This window comes from Hippocampus zosterae, chromosome 7 (assembly GCF_025434085.1).
Source record: "Hippocampus zosterae strain Florida chromosome 7, ASM2543408v3, whole genome shotgun sequence".
NCBI lineage: Eukaryota > Metazoa > Chordata > Actinopteri > Syngnathiformes > Syngnathidae > Hippocampus > Hippocampus zosterae.
Window position 1 is genome coordinate 17388184 of NC_067457.1, and position 10545 is coordinate 17398728.

At 46.2% G+C, this 10545-nt stretch overlaps 1 protein-coding gene across 1 annotated transcript in view; it reads left to right on the top strand.

Moving 5' to 3' along the window:
- pag1 (phosphoprotein membrane anchor with glycosphingolipid microdomains 1) overlaps positions 1 to 9143 on the top strand; it is a 29552-nt gene extending 20409 nt beyond the window's left edge. The window contains exons 5-8 of the mRNA XM_052071207.1: positions 637 to 733; positions 804 to 976; positions 3175 to 3582; positions 6721 to 9143. Coding sequence (XP_051927167.1) covers positions 637 to 733; positions 804 to 976; positions 3175 to 3582; positions 6721 to 7059 — 1017 coding nt within the window. The 3' untranslated portion in view covers positions 7060 to 9143. The remainder of the gene's footprint in view (positions 1 to 636; positions 734 to 803; positions 977 to 3174; positions 3583 to 6720) is intronic.
- Positions 9144 to 10545: the final 1402 nt, after the last annotated feature.

The following is a 10545-nucleotide window of genomic DNA, read 5'->3' on the forward strand; positions in this document are numbered from 1 at the left end:
AAAAAAAGCCTTCGTCTTGCAGGATGTCTTCTCTTGAGTTTCAGGGTTGTCGTTGTTGTATCGCAACTCTGCCAAAGTGACGCGTTGCAGCTGTAACTGAAGACCTGACATTTATCCTAATCTGTGTTTTTACCTTTCAAACAGAACCCAACAGGTCCAAAGGATATTGCAGCAACTGTGTGCGGATTAATGCAAAGACACGGTTTTGTGTCGAATTATGACAACCAGGCAAAGGCATGTGACCATTTTCAAGGACAGTTCAAAAGGTCATAGTGTTAAAAACCACCAAAACGTTTTTAATTTGATTTATTTTTGTTAGGGTTTTTTTTTGTGTGTGTTTTTTGCCATCAGTGTGGACGAATTAACACAAATCCTCCTGGACAGAAAGTTGTTAGGACGGCAAGCCGTGGTTTTGCTTATTATGAGAAGATGGAGACGTGAAATCAGTGAAACGTGTGGCTATGCTATATGTTTTATTTTAAGTTAACATTTTTATCATTAAAAATGCTAAAATCAAGCCCCTCCCACTGAAGTTTCAAACATGTACTCCAATCTTTTTTACATATGCTACTTCAACCAATCTCGTATGAAACGTTTACGATGCGATGAGGCTCACGATGTTTCTGTCCTTTCCAGATGTCGGACAAAGAAACCATCAGCCAGGCGGCCGACAGTCCGGTGACGGACGTTTGCGTGAGCGGCTCTCACAACGGACCTTTCACCAGCGGTACAAGTACGTCACGGTGGCTCACTTTCGACCAATGGCGGACCTCGAAACTTAATTGTGTTGCGTGCTCGTGAAGTTTTCACAGATACACAAGCCAGCAGTCCTCAGCCATCGGAGGATGTACCCTTCACTCAATTGGAGCACAGGTCCTCCAAGTGTCCGCAGGGACGTGAGTTGCCCAGCATCCCGCCCAGCAGCTCTGTAGTCCCGGACGGCGCCCAGCCCACATCCGGGGACAGCACCTATGAGGTTAGCAATATATCAACATTGCCTATATGTAGCTATTATAGCTCATCAGATAAAAATACAATTAAATTCATGCATCCATTTTCTAATCCGCTGATCCTCACGAGGGTCGCGGGCGTGCTGGAGCCTATGCCAGCTGTCTTTTAGCAATCGGCGAGGTACACCCTGAACTGGTTGCCAGTCAATCGCAGGGCACAGTTAAGTGAACAACCTTTCGCGTTCACACTCACACCTAAGGGCAATTTTGAGTGTTCCATGAAGCTTCCACGCATGTTTTGGAATATGGGAGGAAACGCAGGCACGGGGAGAACATGCAGACTCCACACAGGAAGGGCAGAGCCGGAATCGAACCCTGCATCTCTACACTGTGAGCCCGACGTTCTAACCAGTCATCCACTTTGCCATTGCTAGGTTTAAGTGCCACTGAAGGGACAAAATGCATTCAAAGTGTTTTGCATAATTACAAATCTCTTTTGATTTCAAAAACCTTGAAAAAACAATGAATGAAAATGAATTAACGGTACTCTTCCTATTATTCTTTTATTGAATTTTTTTAATTGTATTATGTATTGTGTACCTCGATTAAACAAAAAAATGTACATTTGAATATATATATATATATACAGTATATAAAAAATCCTCATCTCACCCCTCGGGTGGTGTCCGTCCCTCGTTCAGCTCGGGTCCTCTACCAGAGGCCAGGAAGCTTGAGGGTTCTGCGCAGTATCCTTGCTGTTCCCAGCACTGCACATTTCTGGACTGAGATGTCCGATGTTGTTCCCGGGATCTGTTGCAACCACTCATCTAGTTTGGGGGTCACTGCCCCGAGTGCTCCGACCACCACAGGCACGACTGTCACCTTTACCTTCCAGGCTCTCTCCAGCTCCTCTCTGAGCCCTTGGTATTTCTCGAGTTTCTCAGTTTCCTGATGTTTCCATCACTTGGGACAGCTACATCCACTACAACGGCTTTCCTCTGCCCTTTATCTATGATCACGATATCTGGTTGGTTCGCCATTACCATCTTGTCAGTCTGGATCTGGAAGTCCCACAGGATCTTCGCTCTGTCATTCTCCACCACTTTCAGAGGTGTTTCCCATTTTGACCTTGGGGTTTCCAGTCCATACTCCGCACAGATGTTTCGGTAGACTATGCCAGCCACCTGGTTATGGCGTTCCATGTAGGCTTTCCCTGCCAGCATCTTACACCCTGCAGTTATGTGTTGGATCGTCTCAGGTGCCTCTTTGCACAACCTACACCTTGGGTCTTGTCTGGTGTGGTATATCTGGGCCTCGATGGCTCTGGTGCTCAAGGCCTGCTCCTGAGCAGCCAAGATGAGTGCCTCTGTGCTGTCCTTCAGGCCAGCCCTTTCTAGCCACTGATAGGACTTCTTGAGATCAGCCACTTCAGTTATGGTCCGGTGGTACATCCCGTGTAGGGGCTTGTCCTCCCATGATGGTCCCTCTTCCAGCGCCTCATCTTCTGTTCCCCATTGTCTGAGACATTCTCTGAGTACGTCATCTGTTGGAGCCTTCTCCTTGGATGTATTCATGGAGCTTGGATGTTTCATCCTGGACAGTGGCTCTCACATTCACTAGTCCCCGGCCTCCTTCCTTTCGGCTTGCGTACAGTCTCAGGGTGCTGGATTTGGGATGGAACCCTCCATGCATGGTTAGGAGCTTTCGGGTCTTAACGTCCATGGTCTGAATCTCTTCCTTTGGCCACCTTATTATTCCTTATTGGCCACCTTATTATGCCGGGCGACGTCTGAGCCGGCATGTCATTCGTTTTATTGTCTCTCATCATTGTATGAGGTAGGCATTAGCGTGAAGGATTTTGCCCAAGGACCCACACTGGATGGTGTTATGTGCTCATTTTTTTGCCCCAAGCGGGATTCGAACCACCGTCTCCCGTATGCCAAACCGATGCCTTACCAACTGAGCTATCCAGCCGCTTATATAATTTTTATGTGTATGTATATTTCAGAAAATATACATATTCAGTATGTTTATTTTCTATTATTTGCATTTTTTACTTTTATTTAAATGTACATTTTTCCCCCAACATCCTTTTTTAATGAAAATGTTTTTGGATTTGGAAAAAAAAAATGGGCAAAATGGCTCTTTATGACATACATGGCAAAATAGTGGTCAGAAACATTTTCCATGTAATGGCTTGGCCTTTTTTTGGCCGGGGATGCAGGTGGTCAAAGACATGTTGACAGCATCCCGCGACGTCAGCGTGGAGGACTCCCTCTACGAGACGGTGAAGGAGCTCAAAGACCCCCCGAAGAAACTGGGCCTCCCCAATGGAACCGCCGGCCCATCTCCCGGCGACATCCCCCCTCCTCCGCCCCTTGTCAACAGCCACGCCGGCGTCCCTGCTGGCAGCCCCGGCACGCCTGAGTACGCCTCAGTAGACCGCAACAAAAAGAGCCGCTACAGCACCGACTTGGAGGCCAGGCGGCGGTCCGAAAGCGCTCTGCCTCCCGCGCTCAAGGTCGAACCTGAGGATATGCCCCCGCCGCTACCGGAGAAAGTTTTGGATGAAAATGACAACCAGCCCACGCTCTTAAACGGACACGCCGGCCCCGAGCTGCACAACGGGAAGGTAGGTCGGCCGTTAGTGCTTTATGAGGCGACAACGTGTCGCTGCCATGTTTTACGGGGCATGTTTCATGGGGCTGTAAAACTCCAAAAGTCACCGTTTGAAATGCAAATACAGCCTTTGGCAGATGCTTCCTGTTCACATTGCCCTCCTCCACGTACTTACAGGGCTACTTGTCCAAATAAGGTTCCTTACCCGATTTAGTTACTAGTTGGGTAATTGGCCCTCAAAATAACCAAAATGATTTCCTGTCTGACTACTAGTAAAGTTACCAAATGTGGTTCCTAGCCTTATTTATCATCTTACCCAATATGGTTCCTTCTTTTTGAAACTAACGATCATGATTTCTTGTGCAATCAAGGGCCAAGTTACACAGGGTTACAAGTTACACTCAAAAGTCCTTAAAAGGTCCATAAATAAAAAGCAAATGGAAGAGTGGGAACCCTGAAGTAACCAAACAGGGTTCCTCGCCTGATATGGGCTATTTGACCAAATATGCCATATTTCCCAAGAAGTACTATTACCAAATATGCTTCCTTTCCCAGAAAAGGGTAAAATACCCAAATATGCTTTCTGGTTCCGTTTATGTCAGCAAATCTGGTTCCTTGTCCACATAAGTTGCCAACTGTGCTTCTTTGCCTACCATGTACTTTTTATCAAATACATGTCCTTGACAGATAGTTAATTTATCAAAGATGCTTTAGTGAGTTCTTTCCAGGCTGAACGACACAAACCACAACAACAAGCATGTTATCATTTAAACAACAGTTTTGCTCAGATGTACCGAATATGCTATCCGGCTAGTCCACTTGTTCACTCAGCAAGAATTCTGGCTCTTCCACGCCACCCCCACACACACATATACAGTATAGATATATGCATGTTTTTATGTAATGAAAACATGTGCTGCATGGCGACCCCCCACCTCCTCCCTCCGGGGCCTGATGTAAGATTAACCCTGTGTGGTTCAGACTCCCTGCAGTTTACACTTGCGTACGACCAGGAGGTGATTTGTCTTGTCAGATCTGGTGTGTGTGTGTATAAGTGTTTGAGTGTTGGTGTGTGTATAGATCGAGAGAGCCAGCTGCTACAGTATTTGTCCCAGTGACAGTTGTTCCAGGGCCATGATGGATGATGGCGCGTACTCGGCTTCCGTGCCGACATGCCCGCGCTGTATGTAAATTCCCTGCGGCGGCGGTAAAGTAAATGCACGCACGGTCCCCCAATCGCTATCGAACATAAGCAAACGCCGCAGTGCCCGCAGGCCTTTTAGCAAATGAGTTTGACCCACCTGATGGGCTCCCGGGACCGCCAGAGTCGTGGTCCCTGCCTTCACTATTCAACAATGTTTCTTTTGCTTAGACTGCTATTGTTATGATGGACCGAATGAGCTAAACAGAAAATGAAGATAACAAGTGTCAGCGTGGACGGCATCAGGAAGGACTTGTCCAGAGAGCTAAATTTAATCAGATTAGTGTCATTCACACGTCTCTGTGTCACTTAATATGTATAAGCAACATCCATAATCCTACAAACATAATCCGTATACAGTACATGGCATGGCAGTGAGGGTTACTCTGCCTAATTGGCAGGCCAATTCAAGCCAAATGGAAAAGTAAATCCATAAAAGTAATCATGCGTCCATAAGTGTATTGAATAAATACCCCGCCAAAGACGCGGTGATGAATGACCACGGGTCTTGCATCGTCTTTCCTAAAATGACGATGAAGCGCGCCGTTATCCATCATCATCACATCCTCCTCCGCCAGCCGCGCCGAGCACTTATCCATACTTTGATAGAATAAAGTGTGGGAACGAGTTGGTAAATTAGCCATTTCCGCGCGACGGTGCAGGTTCCTGAGAGACTTTTGTAGCCCGAGGATTGTTCTAAACGTGCGCTTTGTACTCCTTTCAGATAGCTTCGCTCTTTGCCGTCTCCGCAGAGCCACGAGAAGGTGCTGTCAGGAAAAAAAATAAAACGATCCCCGATTCCCCAAACGCAAGCAGTTCACACTTTCCCCCCCAGACGGAAGCACTTTGCTCAAGGAGAGCACCGAACAATGAAAAGATGATGGAGGATCAGACGGTATGCTCCAAGGTGGAGGGGACCCACCAGGGAGTCCACCGTACACACACATTTTTAGTTTAAGCGTTTACATATTTTAACCGGGTTAAACTTTTATGGAACAAAGTACTGAGATTTATGTCTTGGTGGAGTGTAATAAAGTTTCCGAATAAGCTTTCTTTACCACTAACCAGTAAGGTTCTCAAATGTTTGGTTCCTGGTCCACCAACGGACTCATGACCCTTTTCTACTGCGCTTGTGCTTATCCTAGTTTTTTCCACTTTTTCCACCATTGAAATTATCTTTAGCTCCGGTGCTTGAAATGGGTCCATATTATTTGTTGGGCCAGACTCTGGCACCGACCGCGTCGAGGGGCGGTGGGCGGAGTTATCATGACGATCGCAGATATAGAGGAATGACTCCCAGGACACACGGATGTTTTGCACAAACTGGTGAGTGGTGAACTCCGGCACAATTGTGCCCCACCAGAAGAGCGATCGCCAACGTGCTCAGACAGCAGGCGATCAATGACTCGCAGCCAGCCTCGTGATCATCTACACTGATTAACTCATTCAGTACCAGCCAATTCTAGACCAAGTCTGAAAAGACGTTTAAAAACGTCTTTGGGAGTGCATGAGTTAAGATATTAGCGTTTGCTGATTGCAACCCTGACCGTTACATGCTACATACAAGTATCATCGATACTATGCTAAATCGGCTTGCAGATGATTAAAGCGCATTGTTGTTGTTATTATTATTAGCGCGGGCGCTCTTTACGATGATGTAGCTCCTACTTGGCCTTTTGCCATTGGAAAACCAAACATGCCTTTCATAAGAACTTGTTAAGCATCAACTAAGCACAACATCATCCCTGGCGCCGAACGAGCACCATTTTGGGAGAGGTGGAAAAGCGGTATTAATCGCTAAAATGTGGTTTCTCTCCTGCTGACTGGCTTGGTTTGTTTAGGGTTTATAACTGGATGAGTCGGCTCTTTACAAGCTAACCAGCTGAGTTACCAAAATCTGTTTCCTTACCTAGCCGGCTTAATCCATCAAATGTTGCGTTTGTGTTTCAGTCTTACAAATACTCCAGTGTGGACAGAACAAAGGTGGAGGATAGCGGTGTGAGCCGTGAGGACAAGGAGCACGACTACAGCAGCATCGCCGAGCTCAAAGGTCTGTTCTCGGACGGATCCTCCGGGGATCTTTACGCCAGCGTGAAGGACGTCTACGCCCAGCCGGCGGGGAACACCACCCAGGATGGCGCCGACCCGGGCTACGAGAGCATCTGCATCCCAAAGAACGGCAGCGGCTCAGACGAGGCGCGCAGGGATTGCCGCGGGGGTGACGACTCGGAACCAGACTACGAGAGCGTCGGGGAGTTGGGTCTGGGTCGGGAAATGTCTCGTCTTTGAGCGACTGGTCATCATCGTTATCATCTTGTCGCTTCGTCGGCATGTTTTGGTACACCTGTCATTGGTACTAATAGCCGCCCGGTCGTAGCAAATACCTCGCAATGACATATCAATTCACACATGCTGCATTTCAAAGGTGACGCGTGAAGAATCTCGAAGGATTTCAAAAGTTCCCGAGGCCAGTGTGGATTTCCAGAGGACTTGAGCAAAGGTTGGCACGCCGTTCGGATAAGAACACAAACCTGTGCCCAGGCATTTGTTACTTTCATATCAAGAGCATCTGCATTCATGCATCCCAAGATTCAAAGTCTTGAGGAGTGTCCCAAATTAGGGGCGGCACCCTTCGCACCTCCTACCTTTGGGGTCCCGCCCTCTGCGCCAACCTTTAAATCCACAAAAGGGGGCAGTGCCCTTCAAGAACACACCTCAGCTGTCGACTTTTGACAACGCACCCCTGAAGTTTGAGTTGGAATTTCGAGCAGCACACTTTGCAGAGCCCCGCGCCAAAGACCCATCCTTGAAGGCAGCCTTTCCATCCTTAAATTTGAGCTGTCTCGTTTCAGGGGAAGCACCCCTGAAGACCCCACTGTAGGTGCCTATCTTCAAGGAGACACCTTTAAATGTAAGTTCTATCCCAATTTAGGAGTGGTAGCCTTCAAGGGTCCACCATGTGTGTCAACATCCAAGGACCCACCCAACTAGCCCACCTTCACGAATCCACCCCTAAATTTGAGTTCCTTTACGCTTCTAGGACCCACCCTCCCCTCCAATGTGGACCTAAATGAAAATTGGAGTTGCAATTCAAGAGTGGCACTCTTTAAGAACTGAGCCAACCTTTGGAAGGCCCACCCTAAAATCTGCCTTGAGATCGAGGGTGGCATTCTTCAAGGACTCACCCTGCAGACCAACCTCTGCGGACTTATCCCTGAATTTGGGTCCCAACCCAATTCTTCAATGATATACCCCCAAACTTTTGTTTTGTCACAATACTGGGGCATCCTTCCAGAACTCACTCTACACAGTAATCTACAAGGACCTTCATACCAACAATTAAATCTGAGTTGCAATTCAGGGGTGGCATCACTGTGAGAACCCTCCCTGCCTGCCAACCCTTTTGAGAGCTCACTCAATTGTGCCACCACTCCCTAAAAGTAACTGTCTCGCCTTTCTAGAGATTTCCTAGACATCCCCGCCTGGGTCATGATGCTTGGTGGCCACTTGCTAGCGCTGTAGTTTAGGTCCCACAGACATTGGGGACAACACTTCAGTAGCGTAATAGTTGCCTTTCTCTAGTTTTTCCCGATGATCCCACATGGGCCTTTTCCTATGGATTTGCTTCTTTACAACAACGTGCCAATGTGAACGTGTGCCTGCCTGCCTGCCAGAAGAAAATTCCCTTCGGATTTTTTTTTTCCACGGTTTCTTGCGCTTTTCTAGACGGGAGAACATTTGGTACATGTGACCTTAACTTTAATGACTTCATTTTTCAGACGTTATTCAGACGTTAATTCTTATCGGTTATCGACGCGGACGATTTGTACGGGATTTTGCGGTACATGATTTCCTCTTCACTTCCTTGATGGCATCGAAGCACAAGGTCTGCAATTGCGGTACGGTATTTTTTGTTTGTTTCCTCTGCACAATTTCAATATGTTATCGCTTAAGTGTATAGTAGCACAACATAACTTACTACAAAGCACTATGTTAACCCAGCTTTACCCATGGGAATATCTTGCGTTTGCATCTATTTGTCCTTCTGTTGTTGTTGTTATAATTAGAAGAGCACTGATGTATGTGTGCAAACAGCATCGTCCACTGGCTAGTCACTATGTTATGAGCTAGTAGACAATCAGATGTCTGGAAAATTGGTACATTGTGTTGGTACATTTTATATTTGTGGTACGTTTATTTAAAAAAATAATTTTACTTTTTATGTGTGCTTTGTTGTGACAATGACGTTTTGTGTAAGTATCACGCAACCCCTGAATGTGTTTTTTGCAGTCTAGTATTAGACTTGTGGCTATTCAAGTAAAATAAAAACACATGCAGCCTAACTGGGCTGCTGTCATATTCATTCAAAAGTAGCCTAGACTCCCCATGTTTTGTTTTGTTTTTAGCAGGACATTTTGCCATAAGGTTCTTGGTCAAATTATAAAGTGTGAAGAATTCCAAAGTGCGGATTTTAGTTTGTTCAACTGTAGATCTCGCGACACCCTGGCAGATCGAACTTGGAAGTTTTCTACAACTTATTTTTCCCAAAATATTTGGTCCCAATTCTGAACTGCAACTTTCAATGTAATTTGACATTGTCAGATGGAACTCTGAAGATATTCCAAACATTTGGGGTCAAATTCTCAAGTGTAAAAAAAAAAAAAATTGTGAATGTTGAAGTGCTATTTCCAAAGTGCTTTTGTGAGCCTGAGTGACATGACTCAATTTTGGTGTCGCCATCGCACACATCAAAACACACACACGAAGCCATAACGACGCCTGGGGAAAATGATGTGCCACATTAAGATGTTTTAGTGCCATGTGGATGGATGCACAACCCAAAAATCCCGTATTCACTTCATCTACTGATATAGAAGCACACTTACACACCATAAACCAATTTAACACCCCCCACCACCCCTTCGAGCCCCAAAAGGGTCCCCGCCGCTGCGCCCTCCCCTCACTAATGATCCCATTTGTCGGCCTTACAATGATCCCACATTTCGCCGCTGTCCATCGCACATTCTGCTGTGGCAGTTAGCGACACATCTGTCACTAGCCGCTCCACGCCATAAATATTTGATGACCTGAGGCCGCCTGCTATGGAAATTTATCCACCTTACATGTTAAGAAAAAGTGGGGTAGGGTTTCTTTCATTCTTGCACTTGTCATCAATGTGGCTATTTTGTCACAGCCACAACGCTAAAGCTCATTAGGGGGGAATTAGCAGGTCGTTAACGTTCTGATCGGAAACGGGAGAAGAGATATTTGGAAAATGTTGAGGTTTAAAATCAGTATTGAGGTTTAAAATCAATATATATTCACATTTCCGAACCCAGCAGATGCATCACTTTCACAAACTCTTTCACGCCAATTACTACTTAGCGAGGGCGTTAGTGCCATATTGTGCAATTTTTGGCGATGCAGGTACAGTTTAGTCAAAAACAAAGACTCATTGATGATCGGAAAAACGAGAATATGTGAACAAGGGTTTCACTTTAATGTTGGAAAGAAATGTATCTTGGTCGACTGAAACGCACATGAAATGTCTATTTGGTTTATAGTCACAAAAACAAGAGCCTGTGGGGGGTTTTTGTCCTCCAATCTCGAGCCTATTAAGAGGTAATTTGGTAAATCCCGTGACACATAAAAAGTAGGCTACACGTCTGCAAACTGGGTTAAAGCATAAAGTGTATCTGTCTTCTCCATTTCCCCCCTTTCCTCCCTCGCTTCCTCTCCTCCCTTGCATAATTGTTTTGAATGGAGCGGACCCGA